General features: G+C 43.7%; 2 protein-coding genes across 7 annotated transcripts in view; one reads left to right on the top strand and one right to left on the bottom strand.

Moving 5' to 3' along the window:
- The first annotated feature begins 3,325 nt into the window (after positions 1-3,325).
- On the top strand, positions 3,326-14,436 carry klhl3 (kelch-like family member 3). Of its 3 annotated transcripts, none has more exons than XM_070554974.1 (15): positions 3,326-3,399; positions 3,510-3,639; positions 4,732-4,890; positions 5,519-5,625; positions 5,709-5,830; positions 9,979-10,141; positions 10,234-10,343; positions 10,446-10,562; positions 10,648-10,797; positions 10,877-10,994; positions 11,125-11,322; positions 12,542-12,643; positions 12,722-12,850; positions 13,219-13,359; positions 13,477-14,151. In XM_070554974.1, exons 2-15 carry the CDS (start codon positions 3,590-3,592, stop codon positions 13,926-13,928), a joined length of 2,118 nt encoding a protein of 705 aa, XP_070411075.1. In that variant the 5' UTR covers positions 3,326-3,399; positions 3,510-3,589; the 3' UTR covers positions 13,929-14,151. The 3 variants fall into 3 exon arrangements, with proteins under 3 accessions (XP_070411075.1, XP_015805896.1, XP_070411079.1); XM_015950410.3 differs by lacking the exon at positions 3,326-3,399 and adding an exon at positions 14,181-14,436 and having other exon boundaries at positions 13,477-13,620; XM_070554978.1 differs by lacking the exons at positions 3,326-3,399; positions 5,519-5,625; positions 5,709-5,830 and having other exon boundaries at positions 3,538-3,639.
- Positions 14,437-20,389: 5,953 nt separating this feature from the next.
- The window catches only part of fam13b (family with sequence similarity 13 member B), an 81,318-nt gene continuing 75,972 nt past the window's right edge, over positions 20,390-25,735 (bottom strand). For all 4 annotated transcript variants that reach the window (XM_015950430.3, XM_054739273.2, XM_054739272.2 and 1 more), the window contains 6 exons: positions 25,133-25,347; positions 22,625-22,708; positions 22,447-22,542; positions 21,910-22,274; positions 21,728-21,829; positions 20,390-20,746 (listed from right to left, as the gene is read on the bottom strand). In XM_015950430.3, the coding sequence (XP_015805916.3) occupies positions 20,623-20,746; positions 21,728-21,829; positions 21,910-22,274; positions 22,447-22,542; positions 22,625-22,708; positions 25,133-25,347 (986 nt within the window). In that variant the 3' untranslated portion in view covers positions 20,390-20,622. The remainder of the gene's footprint in view (positions 20,747-21,727; positions 21,830-21,909; positions 22,275-22,446; positions 22,543-22,624; positions 22,709-25,132; positions 25,348-25,735) is intronic.

Raw genomic sequence — 25,735 nt, 5'->3', positions numbered from 1 at the left:
GAAATGCCTTTACCTTTTAAAGAACGTTCACAGCTTCCAAATAACAAGCAGCTTGCAACAGTTCGTCTGAAATATTTGAAAATGAAAATGGACAAGAACCCCAAGTACAAAGAAGATTACATAAAGCTCATGAATAATGTGTTTAAAGATGGTGATGCAGAGGAAGCAGAAGAAACACCACAGGATGGTAACACATGGTACATTCCACACCACGGTGTGTATCACCCCAGAAAGCCAGAAAAAATTAGAGTTGTTTTTGACTGCTCTGCTAAACATGAAGACACCTCTTTAAATGACCACTTACTTACAGGCCCAGACTTGATCAATACTCTGGCAGGAGTATTGTGCAGATTCCGAGAGAACAGAATCGCAATAATGTGCGATGTGGAGAAAATGTTTCACCGCTTCCATGTTAATCCAGAGGATCGAGATTTCTTAAGGTTTTTGTGGTGGAAGGATGGAAATACAAATACTGAGCCAAAGGAATATCGCATGCGAGTGCATGTGTTTGGTGCAGCGTCATCGCCTGGATGTGCTAAATTTGGCATGAAACATCTCGCCAGAAGAAACGAAAAGGACTACCCACTGGCAGCCAGTTTCATTCACAAAAACTTTTATGTGGATGATGGGCTTCTCAGTGTTGAAACAGATAAGAAAGCCAAGCAGCTAGTCTGTGAAGCACTCAAACTCTGTGTTAAAGGGAAGTTGCGTTTGCACAAATTTGTGTGCAACAACAAAGAGGTCATGAGTGTTATTCCTGAAAGTGAACGAGCTGGCAACACTACGGATGTAAACATGAACTACTCTGAAGTTCCAATGAAAAGTGTGCTGGGAGTAAAATGGAATGTGGAAGCCGATGTGTTCACATTCAGTGGAGCCCTCAAAGAAAGGCCAGCCACACGCCGAGGAATTCTAGCAACAGTAGCAAAAGTGTATGACCCGTTAGGATTTCTTTCACCCTACACTTTGATAGGAAAACAAGTACTCCAGGAAATGTGCAAAAGTGGAGTTGGATGGGATGAACCTGTTCCTTCCGCACTGGAAACCAAGTGGAAAGCTTGGCTCTGTGACTTGGAAAATCTTCGAAAGATCGAAATACCTAGATGCCTCTTTCCTGAGAACCTAGGCAAAATCAAAAGGGTTGAGCTGCATCATTTTTCTGATGCTAGCAGCAGTGGCTATGGACAATGCTCATACATTAGGTTTGTTACAGATGAACAAGTGCATTGTGCTCTAGTTATGGGTAAAGCCAGAGTGGCACCTATAAAAATAGTCACAATCCCGCGCCTCGAGCTCACTGCAGCTGCAGTTTCTGCTTTTGTTAGTAACTTTCTTAGAGCAGAGCTTGAGCGGAAAATCGATGAGGAGTTTTTCTGGACAGATTCTCAAGTGACTCTTGGGTACATAAAAAACGATGCTCGTCGCTTTCATGTGTTTGTTGCAAATCGAGTTCAAAAAATAAGAGACACTACAGACCCAAACCAATGGTTTTACATTAAAGCTGATCAAAATCCAGCTGACCACGCATCTAGAGGCCTCAAGGTGGCAGAGCTAATAAACTCAAACTGGCTCACTGGACCTAAATTCCCTTGGGAAAGAGAAATTATCACGAACCAACAATCTCCAGAACTTCTTGTTGGTGACCCAGAGGTAAAAGTTCTTAAAACAGATGCTATTGAGCAAGACAGGTTTCTTGAGAGGTTCATGAAATGCTCTGATTGGATCACAGCACTTAATGTGGTAGCAAGGATTAAAAGTCTTGCAAAAAGAGACAAATCAGGAGCCATCAGTGTGAAAGAAAGACAAATGGCTGCTTCTGTACTCTTCCAGCTAGCACAGAAGGAAGCTTTTGAAGAGGAACTCAGATGGTTTAGTGAGAAAGGTTAAGATCCAAGTAGGTCAAAGAGATTTAGGGAACAAAGGTGAACGTCTGAGACAACTATCTTTTCTGGAGAGACCTGTTCAAAAACTAGTGGTTTTGGTTAAAAGTGAGTCCTAAACTACAGTAAAGTACAAAATTTGATACAACATTAAAATGTGATATTTGAGTTTATCAAGTTACTGATTTCTGTGTGTTTCATAACAAAGGTTTATGGTTGATAGTTATTTTATTGAAAATTACAAGATTTAAAGTTCTTTAATGTGTAGTGAATTTCAATCATTGTAATTTTGGTGGCAGTGTAGCTGTCGCAGTTAAATGTGGTTATTCATTGTCATTTGTTTGATTTAACTGTGGAAATATTTAATTTAATTTCTTTGTTGATTTGACGCCACCTGCTGGCTGGATTGAAATTTGACACTGGAAGGTGCGCGCGAGCGGAGCGAATGATTAACTGACACAAGCACGGAGAAGCGACCAGAAGAAGCTCACATCGGATAAAGAAAAGTGGACATGGACTGAAATTGCTTGTGAATATTAAGTGGAGAGGCGCACACGGTGTGTTTGTATATTTATCTGTATTGCATTAATATCTGAGTTATAAGTTTATGTTTCTAAAATTAATATTTGTGTTTATTGTTGTTCATTTCACCGTAGTTTTTCACGGTGTTTGCTGGTAACAAGAAGATAAAGAACCAGTTGAACATCAGTTGGAGCATGGCGTTTTATTCCACAAAAAACAAAATATCCTTCATGAGCAGTTACACCCACGATTCTTTATTCTAACATCATTTTCTCCACCACACCCATCTATCAGTTCTCCGTTTTAACCCTGTCCTTTTGTTTAAGTGGTTCGGGAGCACGCTCCACACTTGCATTAAAGTCCCACCTCCTAGTTTGATTGACAGCCGCAGCTTTCTACACAATTTATGCAAGATTCACACTCAAAACAGGAGACTGTCAATAATGCAGAGCAGTCTTAATTTGTGGGATGTGTGAAACGTAACGAAATGCAGCACTGTCACCCTACCTACAATATACTGAATGCCCAGGGTATTCCATCAATTGTTCTTCACTGATGACACGGGCATATTCCAAGATGACAATGCCAGGATTCATTGGACTCAAACAGTGAAATATGTTGGTGATCTTGGTAAAAATTGATGCAACACTGGATGGAAATAAATCTTGTGACATTGCAGAAGCTTCCAGAAACAATGCCACAATGAATGCATGCAGTTCATGGAAAGCTCTTGTTTGTATTAAAGATTAAAGTTCAAGAAAATGCTAAGAGCTGACACACATGCTAAACCAAACGCTACAAGTGGATATCATTTTCTCTCTCCCTTTCATTATATATTTTAATCACTTTTTTAACATTCCAACCAAATTTTTAAATCTGTTTTCTTTTGAAAATTTTTGTTCTTGTGAAGCACCTCGTGATCTTGTTTCTATCTTTTTCTTCTCCTCCATTCTAGTGAAGTTGCCACAAAATATTTCAGTTTTTGAGATTTAGAAATGTAAATGCTCTTGTAGATCAAAATATTTTTGTACTATCATTATTGTTGTTTTGTTGTTGTTGTTCTATGTTATTTTATATACAACAACGGCTTGCCAAACTCTCCCACAGGCCGTGACCGCTGGTTGGCCCTACGGGTGATCCATCTCACCAATCCAGCTTCTGTGAGTGGATACTCGGGTAGCGCTCTCATGCCTGCTGTGGTCTCCGACTCCGTGAGGATGGACGGTGTGTCGTTAGGGTGAGTTGGCTCAGCGGAGGGAATTAATGTAGCCAAGCTGTGACTCAAGCTGCTTGTACATCTGCTAGATAACATTTTATCCCACATGATCCCCACTGGTCTCAAATTCACCGCGGGCAGCCACGGAGCTCCTTCCTGAGGGAACTCCAAGCTAGCTGTGTTGACCAGTTAGCTTTGTTTGGTTTGCTAGCATAGTAGCTCAGAGGATCCAGTTAAGTTGCTGCAAAGTTAAAAATCAGGAAATGTCACGCAGTGGTAGTTATCAGACAGTGATCTGAGCACGGACACGGTTGTGTTTGTTCTAGAGTCAGTTCACCGGGGTGACGGTGTTTGTCAGTGGCTGATGTTAGCTGTGGAACTAGCAAGCAAGCCTGGGAGGGCAGATAGCAACACACGGGTTTTAGGTTTTAAACGAAGAAGAGGCAGGAATTTAGTCAAAGAGTTAAGATGATTTATAGACTTACCGCTTTTGACTGCACAGCATTTTAATCTCGTTTCATTATTTAATCAAATAGCTTTTCTTTATTTACTTGTTGCTAAGCTGTTCTCACAGGTTAGACTCCAACTAGTTGATCATGACTGGTTGGTCTTAATAAGATAGGTGTGTTAGATGTGATCTGGTGTAAGTATCCTTGTTACGTTGCACTGGTTACATGGATCTGATTCAGGAAATGATAAACTAACGAAGAAGTGTTGATATTTCAGGGCCAGGACGTCAAGTTGCACCAGATTCTGTCACACTGATGATTGTTGGCGCTGCTTTATTTATGTTATTTTAGACTAGGTAGTTCAGATTTGAGCAAATGGGATTTTCATGATTTATCACCTTTTGTAAAACTTGAAGGTTAACTTGAAAACTGTATTATTAAAGAAGAATAACAGATTATGCACTTGGGGGAAAAGCCCAATATATCTTGGTAAAAAATTAGCCTTACTGTTTGGGAAATTCAAGATAAAGAAATTCAACATTTTTGTGCGTAAGACCAAATATTAGAAAACAAATTATGCTTTTTATTTGATTTCTCTGTCTAATCTAAAAACAAGCTGCGACACATTTAACTGGTTGGTTCCCATCTATCTCCGCTGATCCAGACACTGCCTCTCATGTCTTACCAGTCTGGTGGCTGCGCCGGCCTCGCCACAGCCAAACGGCAGCGCCGACTCAGAGGAGGACACCGTGAACGGAGGGATTCACACCTTCAACCAGACGCACATGAGGAAGGCTTTCCATCTGATGAACGACCTGAGAAGGTGTGTATCTGTTAGCGTGATGGCCAGAATGGGAGAGTTTTGTGTATTAAAACACACATTGGTGATTGGGAATTTTAAATTTAAAATATTTCAATCAATCAATCAAATTTTATTTCTAAAGCGCTTTTCAAACAAAGTGTTATTCAAAGTGCTTTACAAAATGACCCCAGATTCCCATAACAGGTTAAAAACATTAACAAACATATGCAATCACACGCACACAAACACAGACTCACACACACACACACGAGTAAAAATTATATTAGGCTGAGTCCAGATGAGCCAAGTAAGGTAACGCAAGGAAACGCCATCAGAGGAGCCGTCTGCCCCGGCAGCATCAGGTCTTCCACACTAAGTCAGGGCGCTCAGTGGAGGGGGAGCATAGACCCCCACCTATAGAGCGCCCAGGAAGCTACAGTCGACCACCGCTCCCGGGGCAGAGGGCCCCCACAGAGGAAACACTGGATTATCTTCTTTCATTAGAAATAGTCAAAACCTCCAATCCAAATTTTACCCCAAAACTCTTGGGTCATTAGCGTTAGCTCACACCCAGCCAGGAACACAGTGAAAGTAATCAGGATCAGCTGGTACAAACAACACAACAATTTTCTGTTTATGTCCCTTTTAGTAAAAAGCTGCTGTGTGACGTCCAGCTGGTGGCAGACAGCGTGGAGGTTCCAGCTCACAGGGTTGTGTTGGCGTCCTGTAGCCCCTACTTCTGTGCCATGTTCACAGGTACACGCGTGTGTCAAAGAGTTTGCTCCGTGTTTGTTCATGCGTCCGTGCTTAGCTGTGAGTTGATTTTGGTCTGTGTGAAGGTGACATGAGCGAGAGCAAAGCCCATCAGGTGGAGATCAGAGACGTGGGCGGGCAGACTCTGAGAAAGCTGGTGGACTACATTTACACGGCCGAGATCGAAGTTACAGAAGACAACGTCCAGGTGTGTGTGTGTGTGTCTGAGAGCTCTGTTACTTTTCCACCATGTGGATGATTGAGTACAAACAGCTGTTCCTGACTAAAACCCCACAGCGTTAGCCACAGCGTCCTGGTTGCTGCAAAGGAAATGTTACACGTCGGCCGTGACCTTTTCTCTTTAGCCCGAGTAATAAAATATCAGACAGGTTTGAAAAAAGTCCCAGATATTCGTCAGTGACTGTGTAATTGTTAATTCACTCACATGTTTATGTGGATTTTTATATTATTTAGGTCAAACAACTACAATGACTCAAATTTGGTTTATAAAAAAGGGCTTTAAGAGCTTAATCAAAATGGTTATTTATTAAATTAAGACGTTTTTAATTGTGTTTAGTCAAATTTATGAGCGAAGAGAAGTCCTGGGTCCTTTCTCTAACTTCAGACGTGTCCAGCAGGAGCAGGGCTTGAGTCCTGAAGGTGTGAGAGCAGGTGAAGGACGTGGACACACAGGACTGAGGTTTACTGCTCTGAGGGGCATCGACTCTTGATTTGTCCAGCTAGGGTCTCTGCAGCCAGGATGCTTCCTCTCATTATTAGTGCAGGAAGTGTGTGTGTGTGGACACATAGGAAATCCTCCCGCTGCATGCCTTTCTAATTAGCTATCTTGTTGTGTGTGTGTGTTGCTGCTGGATGTGACTTTTCCTGGTCAGACGTTGTCTTTTAGGACACACGAGGCTTTTAGACCGGCTGTCGTGTGAAGTGATGCAGATTTTTGGTTTGTTCTCATCACGAGTAGACATGCGTTTAACCAGGTCTGAATCTGAGCAAAGCAACACTTGTATTCATGCTACATTTAACCTTTACAGTACTGGTGCAGTTGGTAGCTCTGTTGCCTTGCAGCAAGAAGGTTGCAGGTTCGAATTTGGGCTTCAGATTTTCTGCATGAAGTCAGCATGTTCTCATGCATGCATGGTTTTTCCCAGGGTTTCTCCCACACACTAGAAACATGCAAGTCCGGTTGATTGGAGACTCTTTATGAGGGCTGGGTGATATGGCCTCAAAACAATATCACAATGCATCGAACACTTCACCTTATTAACGGTAAATGAACAATAACAGCCTGTTCAGCGGCATTTAGAGGGAGCAGTGGTGGATTTGGTCGAGGAGAAGCCTGTTCCCACAAAAATTGTTCGACAGCCATTTGGCAACATTTTGCCAACCACTGCTTTAACCCCAAAGTCACACTGGAGGCATCAGCAGCACGAAACGGCGCCAGGTCGGTTTACTTGTGTGTTTTGCGGCACGTCAATCCACACCAGGGAGCGTCTCAGACATAGAGCGGCTTCTCCGTCGTCGCTGGACAAAATTCCTCAAGACTTCAAAGGTCACGGTTTGTTTATGCCCTCCACCGTTGAAGAAGAAGAAGGAGATCACGTTTGATATTGCTGTTTGTCAGGAATAATGTTGTTCCTCTCCACTGCCAGGGTTGTAGCCTCATCATCCATGAGGGAAAACGCACCGCTGCGCTTCTCGAGAGACGCTGGGAGCAAATAAGCCATTAGGTCACTCTTATTGTGTGTTGACGTATTCTACATACATGAGAAATCACATCCCTGCAATAGTCTTTTTATTTTGAACATTACCGGACGTTTTACACCGATACTGTATGTGATTTGATGTCCAGCCCTGTGTTAACTGTGGAAGTTGATGCGTTCCAGCAGCGGCTCATGGCAAAAATACAACCCAACCCTAGGAGCTTGGTGCACCACTTCTGAGACACGCCTGAAATGATCCGCGCCGTGGCCGCTTTAGATCAACACTATGGACTACAGTGGATGTTCCACTGCCGTTCCACGGCGCTGATGCCTCCAGTGTGGATTAGGGGTAATTACATTAGCTCACCGTCTTTCCCTTCCTGTTACAGAGCAGAGAAGGGAGAGTTGCGTGACTACACACTGGACATACATTTTGGTATTGATACATTTTTGGTAAATGGCCCACCTCTACTTTAAGTTGTCCTAGGATTGAGTTTGTGACTGGTTGTGTGTCTCTGTGACAGACTGGCGGCCTGTCCAAGGTGTCCCCCGTCTCTCATGACCGCAGGACACCAGCTCCCCACGACCCTAGTGGTCAGGCAGTAGCAGTTAGACGATGGATGCACTTTTCAGATCATTTTTACATATTCTGTTTTCTCCTTCACATCAAACTCTCGTATTTCCATAAAGTCAGCTGTTAAGTTCATTCATCCACGAACATAATCAAACTATTGATTAGGGCTGCACAAATAATCATAAAAAATTGTGATCTCAATTCATACTTGTATGCAATCTCATTTCCAAACGATTTTAAGCAGCTGACTAGATAAAAGAAAGGACCGTGTTCTCTGTTGTGGTCCTGCCATGGTCATCAGTCATGTTTTCATGTTAAATGTTGTTAATAATTGTGTTTTACATTTTAAAGAGCAAGTAACCCCCTACCAGAGTCTAACTCCGCTCCCACTTCATGTTTGAAAAATGCAACACATGCTGTTGCCTGGCAGACCGAGAGGGCGGAGCCGCTAACAAATACACACACACACTCAGGCTCACGACAGCATTGTGACATCATAATGTACCAGTTTACATCATAGCATACTTCTTAGCCAATAGCGGTGGCAGATTTAAATTAAAATACAGTGCAGAGTTTTTACCTGACAACGGCACAACACTGCCAGTTTTAGGCAGAATATTTAAATTTTAACTAAGATGCACTGAAGTGCCAAATTACTGATGACACGTGTCTGCAGCACGATTAGACATTCGTTTATTTAGTTTATCAGCAAAAACAAGTTTATTTGGGGGTGACTTGCTCTTTAAGAAACATACCTATTACCTACCTTTCTTAGGAGCAGAGGGAACATTGTTCAGAATTGTTATTGTTTAAATGATTCAAATGTGGCAGTGTGAGCATCCTGTCACAGTGTCCTGATTGATCATGCACCCTGGCTACTTGGCCAATGGGATGTCCCCTTGGCTGACTGGTTAGAGCGTGCGACTCTCTCCCGGGAGTCTGGGGGTAGTGCCCGGGCACTGGTGGGGGTTTCTGCCCTACGCCACTGGGCGTCATGGGCCGGTGTCTTGGCTGCTGCCGTGGATCTGTTGCTGCCAGGGCAGATGGCTCCGCTGATGATGTGTCGTTCATTACCTGACCCATCTGAACTCAGCCTATTGTTTACTCTGGTGTTCACGAGTGTGTGTGTGTGCATGGACGAGTGTGCGGGTGATTGTATGTCCACTTTTGGAAGTTGGGTGCGGGAGGGGAACTGTAATTTTTAATTGTTTTATACTTGGGGAGGGGGGCTGGGATGGGAATGTGGGATCTATGGGGCCATTTTAATCTGTAAAGCACTTTGAGTTGCATTTTTTGTATGAAAAGTGCTATATAAATAAAGTTGATTTGATTTGATTTGATTTGGGGATCGAATCCCGCCCGGGCCCTCACTTCTCCACCTTGCCACACAAACGTGCACGTGAGAGACGACAAGAGACATTTGTTGTTTTCATGTTCAGTGACAGCTGTTATGAAGTTGATGTGCAGGTAATAAGTGCAATAAATACTTAAAGCGTGAGAGAATCGTGATCTCAATTCTGAGCAAAAAAGTTGTGATTGTCATTTTAACCAGAACTGTGCAGCCCTACTACCGATTCCTTCCTGTTTTACAGCTCTGTGTCGTTCTGCTGCACTTCCTGGAGGTGTGAGGATGCTGGCCGTCAAACGGTGAACTAGATGATTAAAAACAAATGAGGCTGGCCGTTATGCTAGAGGATTTCCCCCCAGACTGATCCTTTAGAGACCTCCTGTCGTTCACTAGTGAGTCTTTAGCCAGATGAAACCTCGGCTTTGTTCCATCTTCATAAACAGCTGAAACCAGGTGGCGATGAGTAGAATTACCAGGTCATCGGTCTACCTCACTGTTAACGCTGATGAGGTGATCGTTTGTTTACAGCTCTGTAGATCAGAGGACACTCCTCATCATGATCAGAGGAGTATAAGGTGTGTGAGTGGTGAAGGTGTTGCTGTGGTCCGTCGTGCTTCAGGAGGAATGCCTCCATGAACTTCCTGTGGATAAAGACGTTGTGATTTGATGATTAAGAGTGCGAGTGCTTCTTTAGGTTCCTCCTCATGTGTCCTCAGGTTCTCCTGCCAGCGGCGAGTCTCCTCCAGCTGATGGATGTCCGCCAGGTATGCTGTGAGTTCCTGCAGTCTCAGCTTCATCCCACAAACTGCCTTGGCATCAGAGCTTTTGCTGATCTTCATACGTGCACCCAGCTTCTCGACCAGGCCCACGCCTATGCCGGTAAGCCCGGCTCAGCTCACACGACGGACGTCACCGGGTGGTGCTCGTGTGGGATCTAGTTCACCGTAACTTTGCTCATCTGTGCATTTCAGAGCAGCATTTCTGTGAGGTGGTGCAGGGCGAGGAGTTCCTGGGACTGTCCCTGCAGCAGGTGTGCTGCCTGATCTCCAGTGACAAACTCACCGTCTCCACCGAGGAGAAGGTGAGAGGCAAACCCGTCCCAGCCTCTAGAGAGGAGACGTTATGCTGTTGTTTTTCTGTCCCTTTCTTGAAGTCTTTTGCCTCTGTGTCCATCTGTTCTCAGGTGTTCGAGGCGATGGTGTCTTGGATCAAACACGATAAACCAGCGCGTCTGGAGCACATGCCCAAACTAATGGAGCACGTTCGACTTCCTCTCCTGTCCAGGGATTACCTGGTGAAGGTAAAATATTTGTTTTTTTCCTTCATTTTGTTACAACGTTACTCTCAGTTTCAAACATGCCTGAAAGCGCGTTTCATGTCCACAGATAGTGGAGGAAGAAGCTTTGATAAAGAACAACAACACATGCAAAGATTTCCTCATAGAAGCTATGAAGTATCACCTGCTGCCGGCTGACCAGAGACACCTCATCAAGACGGACCGGACCAGACCCAGAACTCCTGTCAGCATCCCCAAGGTTCCCCCCCCCGCTCCACCTGGACTGTTCCTCTGCAAAGCTGCTTCTTGTTGGTCCTAACAGCTCTGACTGCTCACAGGTGATGATCGTTGTTGGTGGTCAGGCTCCTAAAGCCATCCGCAGCGTGGAGTGCTACGACTTCCAGGAGGATCGATGGTACCAAGTGGCTGACCTGCCTTCCCGACGCTGCCGGGCCGGTCAGTCTGTGGATCTATTTAGTTATTGTACAAATATGTTTGTGAGCGCCACTTGGCTGGTAAATGACAAGTCTACTGGGGTTTCCCACTAGAACTGTCCCTCAGCGTCGTATCCACTCGTTGCTTCTAGGTGTGGTTGCCATGGCAGGCCAGGTGTACGCCGTTGGAGGGTTTAACAGTTCCCTACGAGAGCGGACGGTGGACGCGTACGACGGAGGGAGGGACCAGTGGAGCACGGTGGCGAGCATGCAGGAGAGACGCAGCACACTGGGAGCTGCTGTGTTAGCAGACTTCCTGTACGCTGTTGGAGGCTTCAATGGAAGCATAGGTACACACGGAGCACGTCTTCTCCACTTACGTCACACGATAGCATCGAGTTTTACTCTACTGTTTCAGGACTGTTGGAAGTGTTGTTCAGTGGTGCTCCAACCCAAAGCTGGGCCATGAGCTAACACATCATTAACGCGTGTAAAGACCAGGTTCTCTGAGGAACTGATTTTTACTCGATCGGTCACTCTGAGATAAACGTTTCTTGCGTTCTGATTGAAAATAGACTGAAAAACACTCTGATTAGAAAAGCCAGTGACACGTCAGATTATCAAATTAACATTCGTGGACTCGCCCGTTTTAACCTGCGACGGGGAAGGCTGTTGTTGGTTTAGCATCCAGGAAACCGCAGAGAATGTCTTGAGTAGTAGAAGCTAACCGTTAGCATTAGTAACTCCACCACACAGCAGAACTCCTTCTGGCTCGTGTTATTTAGAAATAAAACATCAACGCTGCAAAGTAAACAGAGTCAGGGGTAGAGGCGCGTTGCTGTTATGCAATCAGAGGCGAGGTGTCTGAATATCAAGAAATAAGAGTCCAAATCCGGCCGTGTTCTGCTCAGCTCTGCTCCGGCTCGCTTCCACTTCCTTAAAGAGGAGTGCACAGATCGACTCACGAGGCATACGTTTACACTAGAGACCACTAAGCATCAGTTTGTAAATTCTCCAGCAAAATATTGTCAGATGATATGAAAACGTATCAAATGAAATAGGATGCTAAAATTTGAGGATTGTCTGTTTAGGAAACTGTAACATCAATCCTTTTTCTCAGCTGCAGCTGAAACAACAGGTACAACTATTTTCTAAACGTGTCTGTGTTTCCTTTAATGCAACATTAATCATTTCAGCTCGTGGCTTTCTCAGCTTCATCCAACCTTCATGTTTCTGATTGAAATATTCATTTGGCTGTTTAGTGTCGTTGCGGTTGCTAGGCGACGTGACATATGCAAAATGAGACCGTCTGATTTAACAGCTGTTCACATCCGGTCTCCCTGGTCAATGGAGGTCAGATACCGACAGCAGCCCCTGAATTTGGACACAGCTGCTTGTGTTGGTGGCTAACAGCTAATGTCTGCAACACTGTTACACGTCCGTGTGGGACCTCGGTACCAAACCGCACATTCCGTACCAAAGAATCCAAATTCTTGTACCGGAACGCCCCTATTCAACACAAACGAGCTGAAAAAGCTGTTTTTTTCCCATCTGTCTGCTTTGCTTCAGGTTTATCTACTGTTGAGGTTTACAACTATAAAACCAACGAGTGGCTGTATGTAGCCTCCATGAACACCAGGCGCAGCAGCGTGGGGGTCGGGGTGGTGGACGGTAAGAGTGCAACGCGAGCAAAACCTGAATTATAACATCAGTTTATCTTAAAACTCCTGTATCTGTCCCTGTCTGCAGGGAAGTTGTATGCCGTGGGGGGTTATGACGGCGCTTCTCGCCAGTGTCTCAGCACCGTGGAGGAGTACGACCCCGTCTCTGACCAGTGGTCGTACGTGGCTGACATGAGCACACGGAGGAGTGGCGCAGGTACAAACACTAACCAGTGTTGGTTTTAAACTGGTCTGAATGCAGCATTTAGTGTTTAGATATTTCCTATGAAACAACAGCGCCCTCTAAGGGCCAGCCCATGTATTAGCACCACAGTTTATCCAGTCTGAGCAGTTTCAAACACACAGAGGTGTTCTGTTTTCCTGCTTACATTTATGTTTAAATTCAACAGATTAAAAAGGTGCAAAAATAATTCACATTATTAATGATTTTCTGACTAAAATATGAAACATTTTGTGTTTAAGGCCGAATATTCTAAGGTTGAGGTGATTTGAGATGATTGTGGCCAAAATGAAGAAACTATAGATCTGTAAAGAAGCAACAGCATTTTATTGGTTGGTGTGCAGGTGTGGGTGTTCTGGGTGGTCTGCTGTATGCAGCAGGAGGACATGATGGTCCCCTGGTGAGGAAGAGCGTAGAGGTGTACGACCCCCAGACCAACACGTGGAGACTGGTGTCGGACATGAACATGTGTCGAAGGAACGCAGGTCAGGCATCTGATCCATATTTACATAAGTGTGTGTAATCTGGAAGATCCCAAAAAATAAAATGACAGTTTTCGGTTTATCCGTGTGTGTTTTCAGCAGAGTGTTTTAATCCTGCAGGTGTGTGTGCCATTAATGGTCTGCTGTATGTGGTCGGAGGAGACGATGGGTCCTGTAACCTCTCCTCTGTAGAGTTTTACAACCCGGTCACTGACAAGTGGAGCCTGATTCCCACCAACATGAGCAACGGACGCAGCTACGCAGGCGGGTCCCTGTTCCTTCAGCTCTCACATCAACCCCGCCTCAGTAACGTAATAGACGCGTTTTCCCAGAGAGCTTCCCACTGGGAGCGTTTCAGACACACAACGACAGCTGAAGCGTTCTGCGCATCGGGTCCCATGAGCTCTCATATTCACCGGAGAATTGGAAAATCACGCGTGATTTCGGCACTTAACGTGATAATGTGCAAGGACAGTGGCATGTATCCAAATGGACGGTGGTTTACTTCCTGTTCATTTTACTTTTCTCACAGAGGTTTCGAGGTAATGATGTACTTTTATTTTACCAGTTAATCAACAGGAAATTAGCACAAGGTTTTGTTTTCAAAGTTTCTGGATGATTTACACTGCTCTCGTGTTTGACTTCCTGTCTGGAGGCCCGATCTGAACTGCTGAGCTTGATACGTTCTGGAAACGTAGCAAATAAAAAGACTTGAAACCTAAGTTTGTCAGAGCGACTTGCGTGTCCAGTGGAAAGCTGGGGTAACCGGAACAATTAAATGAGCTAATATCTTGTTTTCTGCTCCTTTTTCTCCTCCGCTACAGGAGTAGCAGTGATCGACAAGCCGTTATGACCCAGGACCTTCCAACACTCGGATCTTCACCTGTCAGTTTGACAGAAAGTCAAAGCCACATCTGAAACAACTGAGCTAGAAGCTGCCCAGAACGACGAGGCTCCACGGACCTTCTGGGATTTCAGGAACACCGTTGGGTTCAGAAGAACATCTCGCCACGTGACTAGCAGCTGTATCAGCTGTTGTGATGTTTACGTCGGCCAGGAAATAAGTAAACGGACCAAACATGGATTCCTGAACACTAAAACGCGATGGCACAAAACCCCCAGCTGCTTGAGGACGACCGGCTGCAGGCGGCTGAGAGGACTCTGCTGCTCCAACCCTCACGCTGCCGTGCCAGCCTTTACTCCATCAGGAGCATCTTCCTAAACTTGTGGTTGCTGTGGCTCAGCCAGGTTCTGGGAGGGTTCGATTTGCTCCGACTGAACTGAACCGGAGTGGTTGTGGTGTTATGTTTGCTTCATCAGTATTAGTTCTCTACTCCAAGGCAAGAACCCAGAGACCTGCAAGATGGTATAAAGATGATAGAAAACTCATTATATGCAAATAAGTTTCATATTTAATGTTTTTTTGAAGAAAGAAAATCTAAATGACAAGTTTCTAATCAGATCAGCTATTTGGTGAAACACTACTAATGCTCTGACCTTTTTGCACTGACCTGTCGGGGCCGTCTGATTGGCTGACGGCGTCTTTCTGACCAAGCTGAATCTGAGCGGCTGTCAGGCGTCAGAAACTGTCAAAGAAGAAACGTGTCCGCTGCAGTGGCCAGAGGCAGAGCAACGCTGGGAATATCTTTTGCTCTGAGGGACGGAGACTTTTTTTGTGTGTGTGTGTGTGTCAAAAATGCACTGTAAAAACTCTGCAGGTTTTAGGCTTTATTTATTGTTTGGACGAGTTTATTCATATTTGGCGAGATTCCAATTTTTCAGCCTTTTCCTGTCATCGCCTCGCATCCGTTTAGACAGTCGGGTTTATTTTATTCATGGAATAGATCAGATGTGCCATGGATTCGGAACAGTCTAGTTTTAGTATATTTAAAGCCAAATGTAACATTCTTTATTGGACAGTAATTTTCTGTTCCTGCAGTAAGAAGCACATGTTCTGATATTTTTTTTGTACATGCGAGTTTCATTTGCCCAAATATTCAGACTGAATTACTACTAAACTCAATGCAGTTGGATGTTAAAAGACGTGTTTAAATGATGTTTATAGTCGGCTTGGGATGGAACGGTTTCCACTACTGAAGTTAATCATGTGATTGTAAAGTTTCTCTATTGAGTTGCTCTATTTTTAAATATAAACTGTGGATATTCTGATCAAACCTTTGCTGTCTTTGTTCATGTTGCTGAGATCGTGTGGTTTAAACGGCATTTACACTGAAAACAAATTATTGTTGAAGACTATATATATATATATATATATATATATATATATATATATATATATTAGATGTATATATATATATATATATATATATATATATTAGATGTATAGATAGATAGATATAGATATGTAATTGAGCTCGAACACATTTACTTTATGTAATATTTCACACTTAAATTTCAGTTTATTTCCCTCAAAAGGCCAAGTTGCAACTTTTTCGTATTCCACTTGCAACTTCAGACTGGCGGGCCACTCTGTTGGACTTTAAAAATGGAGCTGACATACCTGGCGCTGCAGTCTGGTTCCAGCATGTTTCCTGCTTATTTTAGACCATGAACACAGCTGATTTGTATAATTTATTGATTAATCACTTCTGTAGACATTAAGGAAGGCTGGGGAGACATTTCGGGCTGAGTGGTACCAGATGTAAACCCCCTATAAGATTAACCCCCAAATTCCACTACCTCCGCTCCGCTCCGCTCCGGTCCGCCCCCGCCTTCCGCAGCCACTCGCTTCCGAACTCAATTTTTACTGGTACCCGCTCTACAACGGCTCCGCTCCGGTGCGGAGACCTGAAGGGGGCAAACAAGCATGCGTGGGATTTTCGAGATCTTGCGATACAGTCCGAGCAATAAACGCGGAAGTTAGATCCAAACACCCGTTGTGCGGGAGAAGCATCGGAAATGAGCTGTTTAATCTGCCCATCATTGTGTTGAGAGATCAGCAGTGTTTGGATCAACAAAGTGTGACTACTTTGATAGTGGCAACTGTATTTATGGCTTATTTTTGTGCATTTAAACTTCAGCCGCCATTGATAGTTGTTAAAAGTTGTTAAACCTGTGCATATGAAACAAAAAACGCCTTTTGTTTAGCGATTTATTGTGAAAAACGGAAGATGTGCTTGCTCCTTTTCCTGTTGGGCCGTTGTGATTTCTGTCCTTTTACTGCGGAGGTGCTCCGGCGTCCGGCAAAAATAGGATCGATTCTATTTTTGCCGGACGTCGGAACAGAGGGCGCCGCACTGCCGGAGCACGGCCGCAGTAGTGGAATTGCTCTGATTGACTAGAACGGGACCGATTTTGCTCCGGCGTCCGTGTCGGAGCGGAGCGCAGCGGAGCGGAGGTAGTGGAATTTGGGGGTTAGGTAAGAGGAACCCACACCGAGGAGATGTTTTGGTACTACAAACGAACACTAGGGGGTGCTTAAAGCAAGTCAAAACTGCCTAGTTCCCCTTTAACCCTCCCGCATTGTTAATGGGATCACATGGACCTCTGATGTATTTTTATTTTCATATTTTTTAAGGGGTGCATCACTTCACCCCCGCTAACGCATAAACTTTAAACCCTCTTTAGTAACCCCCTGGCCTGGCGGGGTCACCTGATAGGAAAGTGGAAGGGTAAAAATAGATCGTTTTGCTGTTGATTAGAGATTTTGAAACATTAAATCAGCACCAGTAAAATCAACATTCTTTAAGTTTCTCTTTAAATTTGGACTTTTAATGAGACAGTATTCTGTTATGAATATAAATCCCGACCTTCTGCATGCTAGTGGGTGGGGTCTTCCTCAGGCCTAATTAGCCTGATTACCAGCTGATGTCTTTTTGATCATTTGAAGAAAAATTAAGATCCAAAAGTGTTTTTTTAAATTAGAAATGTATTTCTAGTCTTCAAAGCAGCATCTCATATTTTCTTTCTATAAAACCACTGTTAACCTAAATATTTTTTTTCTGAAATGACAGAAGCACTTAGCACCTGTGTTTAATAACTAACTTGTGTTTATTAGTTTGTGTCTGAGTTTAGGTGACTTTACAGGGAAACTCATCTGTGGAGGACTGATCCTGACAAATATGGAAAGAAATATTCTGATGGTGATTATTGTGAAAAAGATTGCATTTGAAATATTATGGTGTGACAAAACAGAATATTTGTATATCATTTTCAACAGTAAAATTATTGTTTATTTTCCATTTCATTGATTTATTAGTGTCATTTTTAACTTTTGAATTCCATGTTCTGTTTGTAATTTAATACATTTTTATATGTACATTTGTTAACTCTATATTGTTTTTTTACATTTGTGTTTTCTCCCCCTTCTCTTTTTTTGCTTACAATTTCTTTCCCTTCTGACTGCGAGTGGGAATCGGACCAACAGCTTTATCAGGTAATTTATTTCTGTTTTTATTGTTAGTTTTGTCAGGATCAGTTCTCCATATTTACCTGCCCAGGTGGGCAGAACAGAGTTTTGACTCAAAAAGCAGAATTCATTACTTCTTGTGTAAATGTTTATTGGTTGTATCATTTCTTTTTTCCGTATATGAAGGAAGGAACAACAGAAAGCGCAGTCACAAAGTAAAGTAAAACATGTGTAGGTACATACAATACTGGTGTGTGTGTGAGAGAGGAACAACCCGAGGAGGAACTAAAGCAAAAATCTGGTTCCAAAGATGTTGGAAAGTTAATTTAATTAAGTCATCATGTGACTTTTTACTGCTGTTTATCGAAAGAGAAATTTTGTTTTTATTATCGGTCATTAAATGTATAAAGCAGCAGATTTCAATTTTTGTCAAACTTAATAAAAAAAATTTAGGTAACACTTTACAACCATGGTCCTTTTATTAATGTAGCTTAGAGCATTATTGAGCAATAATAAACAAAGGGTCCCTTCATCAACGTTACCGATAAACTATTAAGTAGTTAGAACAAAGAGCCGGGGCTGGTGGTGTCTGCTTAGTAATGCATTACATACATTATTAATGCTTAATAAGTAACGTTAATAAAGGGACCCGTAATTTTCTATTTTCCAGGACCTTTTTACTTCCAGACGACACCTTTGACGGAACGACTCCTGCTTCGACTCCCCGGTCTGCTCCTCGGACGGGTGAGTGTGGGAAACGGGGAACTCGGACGGAGACGAGAGGACGTCTGCATGAGATTGTCACCTCTCTGCTTCAGGCTCGGCACAAAACAACCCAAACCTCACAGATCTGTTCTACCCCAAGCAGAGATGAAGGGGTCGGTTCCACGTTCAGAGCGAGGATAAAACCTGGAATGTTGTCCAGACATCGGTGTCTAGATTTTTAACCCTCCATGACCTTCGTTCTAACGTTTTGGTTTTCAGCAGAGGCCAGTGGTAAAAAAACAAAACAAAATCCAAAACATCATAACAAAATCCCACCAGTCATGGCAACAACAGACCTGAAATGTGTTAAAACAATGGATGCAAACTTTTATTATTGCTGATTTGTCATGGCACAAATAATGAAAACGTGTTTTCCATACGATTATGTTCTCTGCTGCCATGCAAGCTCACTACAGTACTGCTTCTAGGTTAGCTTATGTTACACAGAGCCACAACATGTTTAAGAACAGAGAGGTTCAGGGGTGACTACGTGACATCTACAGCTGGTTTCACACTCACAAGGTACATACAAAAGGTTCGTTAGCACACAAAAGAATACACTTAGCAATATTTATAATGATAATAATAAAAAACACATTCTCAGGGTATCACAAGTGTACGAAACCAAACGTGATGTTTCAAATAATTTAAACATGTCTGACATTCTTCTTTTTTCTGGTTTTGCTTTTATATACAGGATATTTATATTTGTATGGAAGTAGTGCTTCATTTTTAGAAATACAAATGGAAAAAAAAACCGAAGGGCTGCATTCTGTGAATGCTGTGCAAATAACATATTTTACATCAAACCTCAAATCTGACAAGCACCCCCCCTACAAACAGTTTGAACTTTTAGCCTCATTCAGAGCTTCTATCATCATCATCATCATCATCATCATCATCATCATCATCATCACATCGCCCCGCCCACTAAAGACTGCAGGTAACTGACAACAAAAATAAAGCAATCAGCTGATTTCCTTTTCTTAAAATCCCTCAAAGTTTAAAAAAACAAACAAACAAAAAAAAAACCACTTCTAAGAGGAAAGAGAAGCTTTTTGGAGGACCTGGACCTGGATTCAGGTTTTCACCTCATCTGCCCTCCTCTCACCTGCTGGCAGGAAATCAAACGTTACTGCAGAATGAACACGCGAGGTAAACAAATGTGTTGTTAAAATCAGTGCTGGCAGAGTTTACGTCACAAAGATACAATCAGTAACACCAGAACTCGTCTGAACCCAAAAGGTGTTTTTGGACTCAAAGGTGAAGCAAATAGAAAGATGCTTGTAACAGAGGGATGTTTCCTGTGAGCGTCTTCAGCTCTAAGTGCTGTCAAAACCACTCGTCTTGACTTTTGTCCTTTGCTGGACGCTCAGAGAAATGAAACTCAGTTATTCTACAGAGGGAAACTGATAATCCCACGGCGTGTTCAAATCCAAACAGAGGACAACATGTGAACAGTTACAGTCTCAGTCCAAGACGGTGACGTTTCCATCAACACTTGGGTTTGGACATTCAATCCACTCACATCCACCAAGTGACAGAGCTAAATTAGACTGAAGCAAGCTAAAGTAAAGCAGGACTTTTTACTATGTGAAATATTTAAATCAAAACAAAAATGTTGTGATGTACAATATCAGTCCTTCAGCTGTTTCATCAGAGTCCTAAAAGAAACGTTTTTATCTTCCAGTAAAAGAACAAAAAAAAAAGGTGTATGGAAATGTGAGGTGAGCACAAAAGTCTTGATGACAAAGATGACGACACAGAGACGATTGGTTTCCTTGGTGATGACGAACTGTTGCTACTGTTACACACAGAGTCAGACGAGGGTCTGCTGTCACGCCATGAGACAAAAACAACAGAGATGTCTTAAAAATCCTGTAATGTCACAATAAAATCACGAATTTCTGATTTTTAGTGGGTTACTTCTTTATCCAGTTTAGATATTTGAGCTAAAGAATGTCTAGTTTCCATCTCAGGAGCGTCTGAAGTCTTTCCACATGTCGTGACGACAGTAAACAACGGGTGGGGGGGTCTGTGTGCCACTGCTGGATGGAGGTTTTTTATGTTTCTCATGCCAGGTGCGATGACGGCTGATGATATGTGCGATTCTAGCGGTTATGTGAGAAGGACTAGATGGATTTGGAGGAATCTTGCTTGCTGATGAGAACTTCCAGGAGGCGCAGCTTGGCCTTGATCCTCTTGTACTCCCTGTAGACCTCCGACATCGGCACCCGGTCCTCCTTCTGAACGTTCCTGCAGGAGGAGAGCAACAATGTTTGTTTATTATTTACAGGTATTAGACTGGGTCCTGTATCAGAGCTCTGCAGATGAATTTAGCCTAATTATTAAACCCAGTCAAGCATCAGGACCAAGGTGTGAGAATCCTGCAAACATTCACTCATATTTTTTAATAAACCTGCCGTGGTCTCTAGTATAAATAAATGTCTGAGTTGTTTGTTTTCTGTGTTCTCTGCTCTGGCTAGAAGAGTGGGGGGAGGGACTGCCATATTTGGAGTCTTACTTGTTACTTATCTGTTAGCTCTGCAACGTTGATGTTTTATCGCCACAAATAACACAAGCCTGAAGGAGTTCTGCTGTGTGGTGGAGTTGCTAACGCTAACGTTAGCTTCTACTAGCCGAGATGTTCTCTGTTGTTTCCTGGACGCTAAAACAACAACAGCCTTCCCCGTCACGAGCCAAGAGGGATGAGTCCATGAATGTAGTTTGTTGACATAAATCTGCGTGGCTTGTTCTGATCAGAGTGTTTTCTATCAGACGCTAATGAAGGAAACAGGGGAAGACTCACCTTTAGCTTCAGTAGTCTGACCTACAGTCTTTCAGAGACGCCACCATCCCTACTACCCATTCTACTTGTTGAAGAAATATGTCTCCTGATGGTATGAAACTCAGACGTGTGTGTGTCCTGAAACTTTTGTGTGCTGCTCATCAAACCACCTTTATTTATGCAGCTTCAGTAGAAAAATCTGGAGCCATCTAGTTATTTAGAAAAGTTATCGCAAAACAGTCTGAAGTGAGCTCTACTTGGTTGTAAGTTTGAGGTGAATGAGATGCTAACTGAGATCTTTCTATAAAGACAGTAAGCTGTGATCTCTCTGCCGTCAGGTGGTCCAAGCATGGTGTGTGAGGAGTGTGTGAGGAGTGTGTTCTACACCCTCACTGGCGGTAATCACATGTAGACTGGTTGTTCTCTGACTGGACCATCCCAGCACCTACCTCCCGTTATGCTGATAGAAATTCTCCTCGAACTCTCGGATGGTCTTCCTCAGGTTCTTCTTCTCCGATCTGACCTTCCAAAGCTGTTCCAGCAGCTCTGGCCTAGAGGATGATGGGATATGTAGTTACACATGCTGCTATCTTTCTATTATTCTCATGATAAAGTCCTGTTAATGTCTTACATGGACGAGGCATTGGAGCTGGACAGCCGGACGTCCTGTGCCAGCCTCCCTGACCCCTCCTCCACCTTGTCTCTCATTGGACAGTTGCTCTGCTCATCAAGCTGGTTCCTCACAGAGCTGCCAGTCGGGGTCATGCCATCAAAGGCCATGATGACCTCAGAGCTTTGCATTTCACCACCGCTGCTCTCTGCCTCTTCCTCCTCCTCCTCTTCTTCCTCCTCATCTCTCTCCTCCTCCTTTTCATATTCTTCTCCACCTTTCTGATCCTCTTCCTCCTCTTCTTTGATCTCCTCCCAGAAATGAGCGGTCTCCCCCTCGATGATCGGCTGAAGGGTTTGGCTCCGCCTCTTACTAGAGGGAGACACCTGGGCGGAGAGACATTTACACTGTCTTGTTGTCTGTCTTAATTGACAAACCAGAGCCTGTGTGTGTGTGTGTGTGTGTGTGTGTGTGTGTGTGTGTGTGTGTGTGTGTGTGTGTGTGTGTGTGTGTGTGTGTGTGTGTGTGTGTGTGTGTGTGTGTGTGTGTGTTTCTCACAGTGATGGGTGTGATGCTGACTCTGGTGAGCATCTGCTTGACCAGTCTGTAACGGTCGTAGAGAGGCTTCACCACCAGACGCTCCTCCTGGGTCACCTGAGCAGACACAGGAGGTTAGAACCATCCAATCAGGCAGCTTGTTGGACACACTGAGCTCCTGAGACACTAGTGGACTCACTGGTCGACCATGCAGGCCTTCGTAGTGCAGCAGGTTCTTCTGGAGGACCGTTTTCTCACAGGACAACTGCTCTTTGGTCATCTTCTACAAAAGCAGAGACAGTAAACACTCGGGTCTTTGTGAGCTGTTCCATCTAAAACAAAAACACTAAACCTCTGAATGATGATCTTTTATAATCCCAGGACTTAAGGCAGCTCAGTGCTCTAGTGGTCCGCCCTGGGACTGGGAGATCGGGGTTCAAATCCCGGGTCATACCAAAGACTTTAAAAAACGGGACTCAATGCCTCACAGCTTGCCCCTCAGGGGTTGGATTGGGGGGTTAAACCACCAAACGGTTCTGAAGCGCAGCCACTGCTGCAGCTTACCACTCCCCATGGTGATGGGTCAAATCCAGAGGACACATTTCACCTCACACTAGTGTGTGTGTGACAACTGACGGGACTTCAATCTCTTTAACACTAAAGTTTTTAACACTTTAAGCCAGGGCCCTCAAACACATCGCTGGCGAGCTACCGGTAGCTCGCTACGCAACTGAAAGTCGCTGGAAGCAGCCAGTGAGCCATCCTGCTAGACTTCTAATTAACGAAGAATGGATTTTAAATCTGGTGGCAAGCCTTCCCCATTTTTTGGTAACATCCAGGGTCCGAAATTAAATTTTTTACTCACCGGCCAAGTTGGCCGGTAGATGATGAAAATCTACCGGCCAAGCATATTTTTACCGGCCAAAATTCTAAATGATTTAGATCTACCTAAAGCATGTAATTCTATATTATGTTGATTCCAAACAGAGTGACAAAATAATTAAAACATCAATTAATAAGGAAAACAACTCTTTTGTCATTTTTACTATTTATTTATTTTTAGAGATGTTTTTATGAACTCTTTCATTGAACTCTAGTCAGACTCCTTGTTTTCTCTGTCCATGAAGTCTGGCCTCCTGCTTCTGACACCGTCTTTGTGCCAAAGCATCACAGCCTCATTTGGGTCCTAGTCCTTGATCTCTGGAGAACACAGCTGCACCATGAGAATGTCTGAAAGTGTGTCAGGGCTAGGGTTGTCATGGTAACCGGTGTAGCGGTAAACCCCGGTAAAAAAGTTGACAATAATAACCGTCTTGTTTAAAAAATATATCTCGGTGGATTACCGTGGCTGCGGTGTAGGCGCGGTGACCCTTACCAGCCACCGTATCATCTGTTGGAAGTTGCCGGCGGCACATGCGCACTTTGTTGTTTACAACCAAAACTTTCTTTAAGCTAAAGCTGAAATAATGGCAGCAGGAGACGGCAGCACTTGGGACATTTATTATCCCTCAAAGAAGACAAAGTCGGAAGTACGGGCATTTTTTTTGGATATTTGAAGAATGCCAAGGGACCGTTGTCTGTGAAAGGCAGCAACGCTACGTGGCCATCATAATGTAGCCATTGTCTCACGACTCCGCCGTCTCCGGTTCGCCACTTTTCACAAAATCTTCTGGTTGCCACTGGTCCTGGTGGCTTTTCTTCCAGTTTGACGAGTTTTCTTTTGGAAGGCTGGCTGACTCCAGTTAAAAACCGCCACATTTCACCGCTAGTTTTAACACGAAGCTAACGGCTAACTTGATAAACTGATTGAATGAGATAGGTGGAAATGACGTTGGATGTGGCGTTCACGTTTCGCGTACGTTTGTGTACGCTGCATGCAGGCGGGAGGAGTATCAGAAATCCGTGGAAGATGACCGATAAACATAACTAATTTGGTGCAAACATTTACTCGCCAAGTGGCAGGTAGAGCTCAAAAATTTACTCGCCAAATGGAGCAATTTACTCGCATTTGGCGAGTGGCGAGTGTTAATTTCGGACCCTGGTAACATCTGATCTGAAATTAACATTTTGTGGAAGTAAAATAAATATCTGATTATTAGACAAATCTTACAGCAAACGTGTGCTACTGGAAAAACACGGATTAAATGCTCGGACTGCAGCACGGATCCCCGTTTCTGATCCCAGCTGCTGCAGCTGCAGGTGGACGAAGACGCACTTCTAAAGAAGAAGAAATTTTTTGTTGGCACAGCTATGAAGTAAAATAAGAGAGTAATGTCTTTGGAGGTGAAGCAAATAGCTAAAACCCGAGTGAGAACTGGTGCGACCTACACTAGCTAGAGGAAGCTAAAGGAGGCTACAAAATCACAGACTGATGATGACCTGGCTTTGTTGCTACTGGACTTATAATAATATTTTTGTCCAACACTGTGGATCTTTTTACTTCGTGGTTTATTTTAGTATCAGTTGGTTCATGCTAGCATTAGCTTGATGTTAGCGCAAGCTACAGCTGGCTGCTGCAGGGTTGTAAACAGTTGTAATTCTGCTTTCAACTAGTAGGAGGGAGAAGTGGGAAACCTATTTAGTGTTGCTTTAAATTGTGAGCAGTAAGTTTTTCAGGTCATGTAATCATAATGTATTTGTACATAATGCGTTTATACTTGATCTTGAACTTTAAAGTGCATCCAGTCTCTACTGATCCGCTTCTCACCTTGATGTCGTCAGGCCAGCCGTCCTCCTGCCTCTTCTTTTCGACTCTCCGCTGAATTAGCTCCAGTGTCTCCTCCCTGGTGGGACAGGGGCCTTTGACCTCTGCTGCTGCATCATGGAAATCCTGATCCAGGGTGGATCCAAAGCTCTTGGGCAGAGTGTTGCTACGAGGGCGGGTCTGTGGGCCGAGCTCACTCTCAGCACAGTGTTTGGCGTCTGAGTGGAAAAGAGAAAGATGAAAGTAATAAAATAATGCAGTGTGAAGAATGGAGATGAGAATAAAACAGAGTGACATCACTTATTTTACAGCTGCCATGAAGAAGATGAGGAGAAATAACACAACCTGAAAAGAAGTGCAACACAACACAGAACACAATCTTCTCCTGACCAGCTTAATACTGAAATACTCTGGAGCAATACGGTGACTAGAGAATACCTAAATCACCAAAACGAGCAGGATGTTAAAGGTCACAGCATTTCCAGTTCAACCAGTTGAGTTCACACCCAACTGGGTCACAAGTTTCTATGAAAAAACAGTTTGAATTTGCAGATTAAACACACACACACACACACACACACACACACACACACACACACACACACA

This window comes from Nothobranchius furzeri, chromosome 1 (assembly GCF_043380555.1).
Source record: "Nothobranchius furzeri strain GRZ-AD chromosome 1, NfurGRZ-RIMD1, whole genome shotgun sequence".
Classification (NCBI taxonomy): Eukaryota; Metazoa; Chordata; class Actinopteri; order Cyprinodontiformes; family Nothobranchiidae; genus Nothobranchius; species Nothobranchius furzeri.
This window is presented reverse-complemented; position numbering and strand designations above follow the sequence as displayed.

What these genes read in the sequence shown, in the direction of transcription:
- klhl3 (XM_070554974.1), top strand. Translation starts at nt 3,590, where the DNA reads ATGCCTGCTGTGGTCTCCGACTCCGTGAGGATGGACGGTGTGTCGTTA. An exon ending in ATGGACGGTGTGTCGTTAGG is followed by an intron (nt 3,640 to 4,731) that starts GTGAGTTGGCTC and finishes CCGCTGATCCAG; the next exon opens with ACACTGCCTCTCATGTCTTA. An exon ending in TTCCCGACGCTGCCGGGCCG is followed by an intron (nt 10,995 to 11,124) that starts GTCAGTCTGTGG and finishes CGTTGCTTCTAG; the next exon opens with GTGTGGTTGCCATGGCAGGC.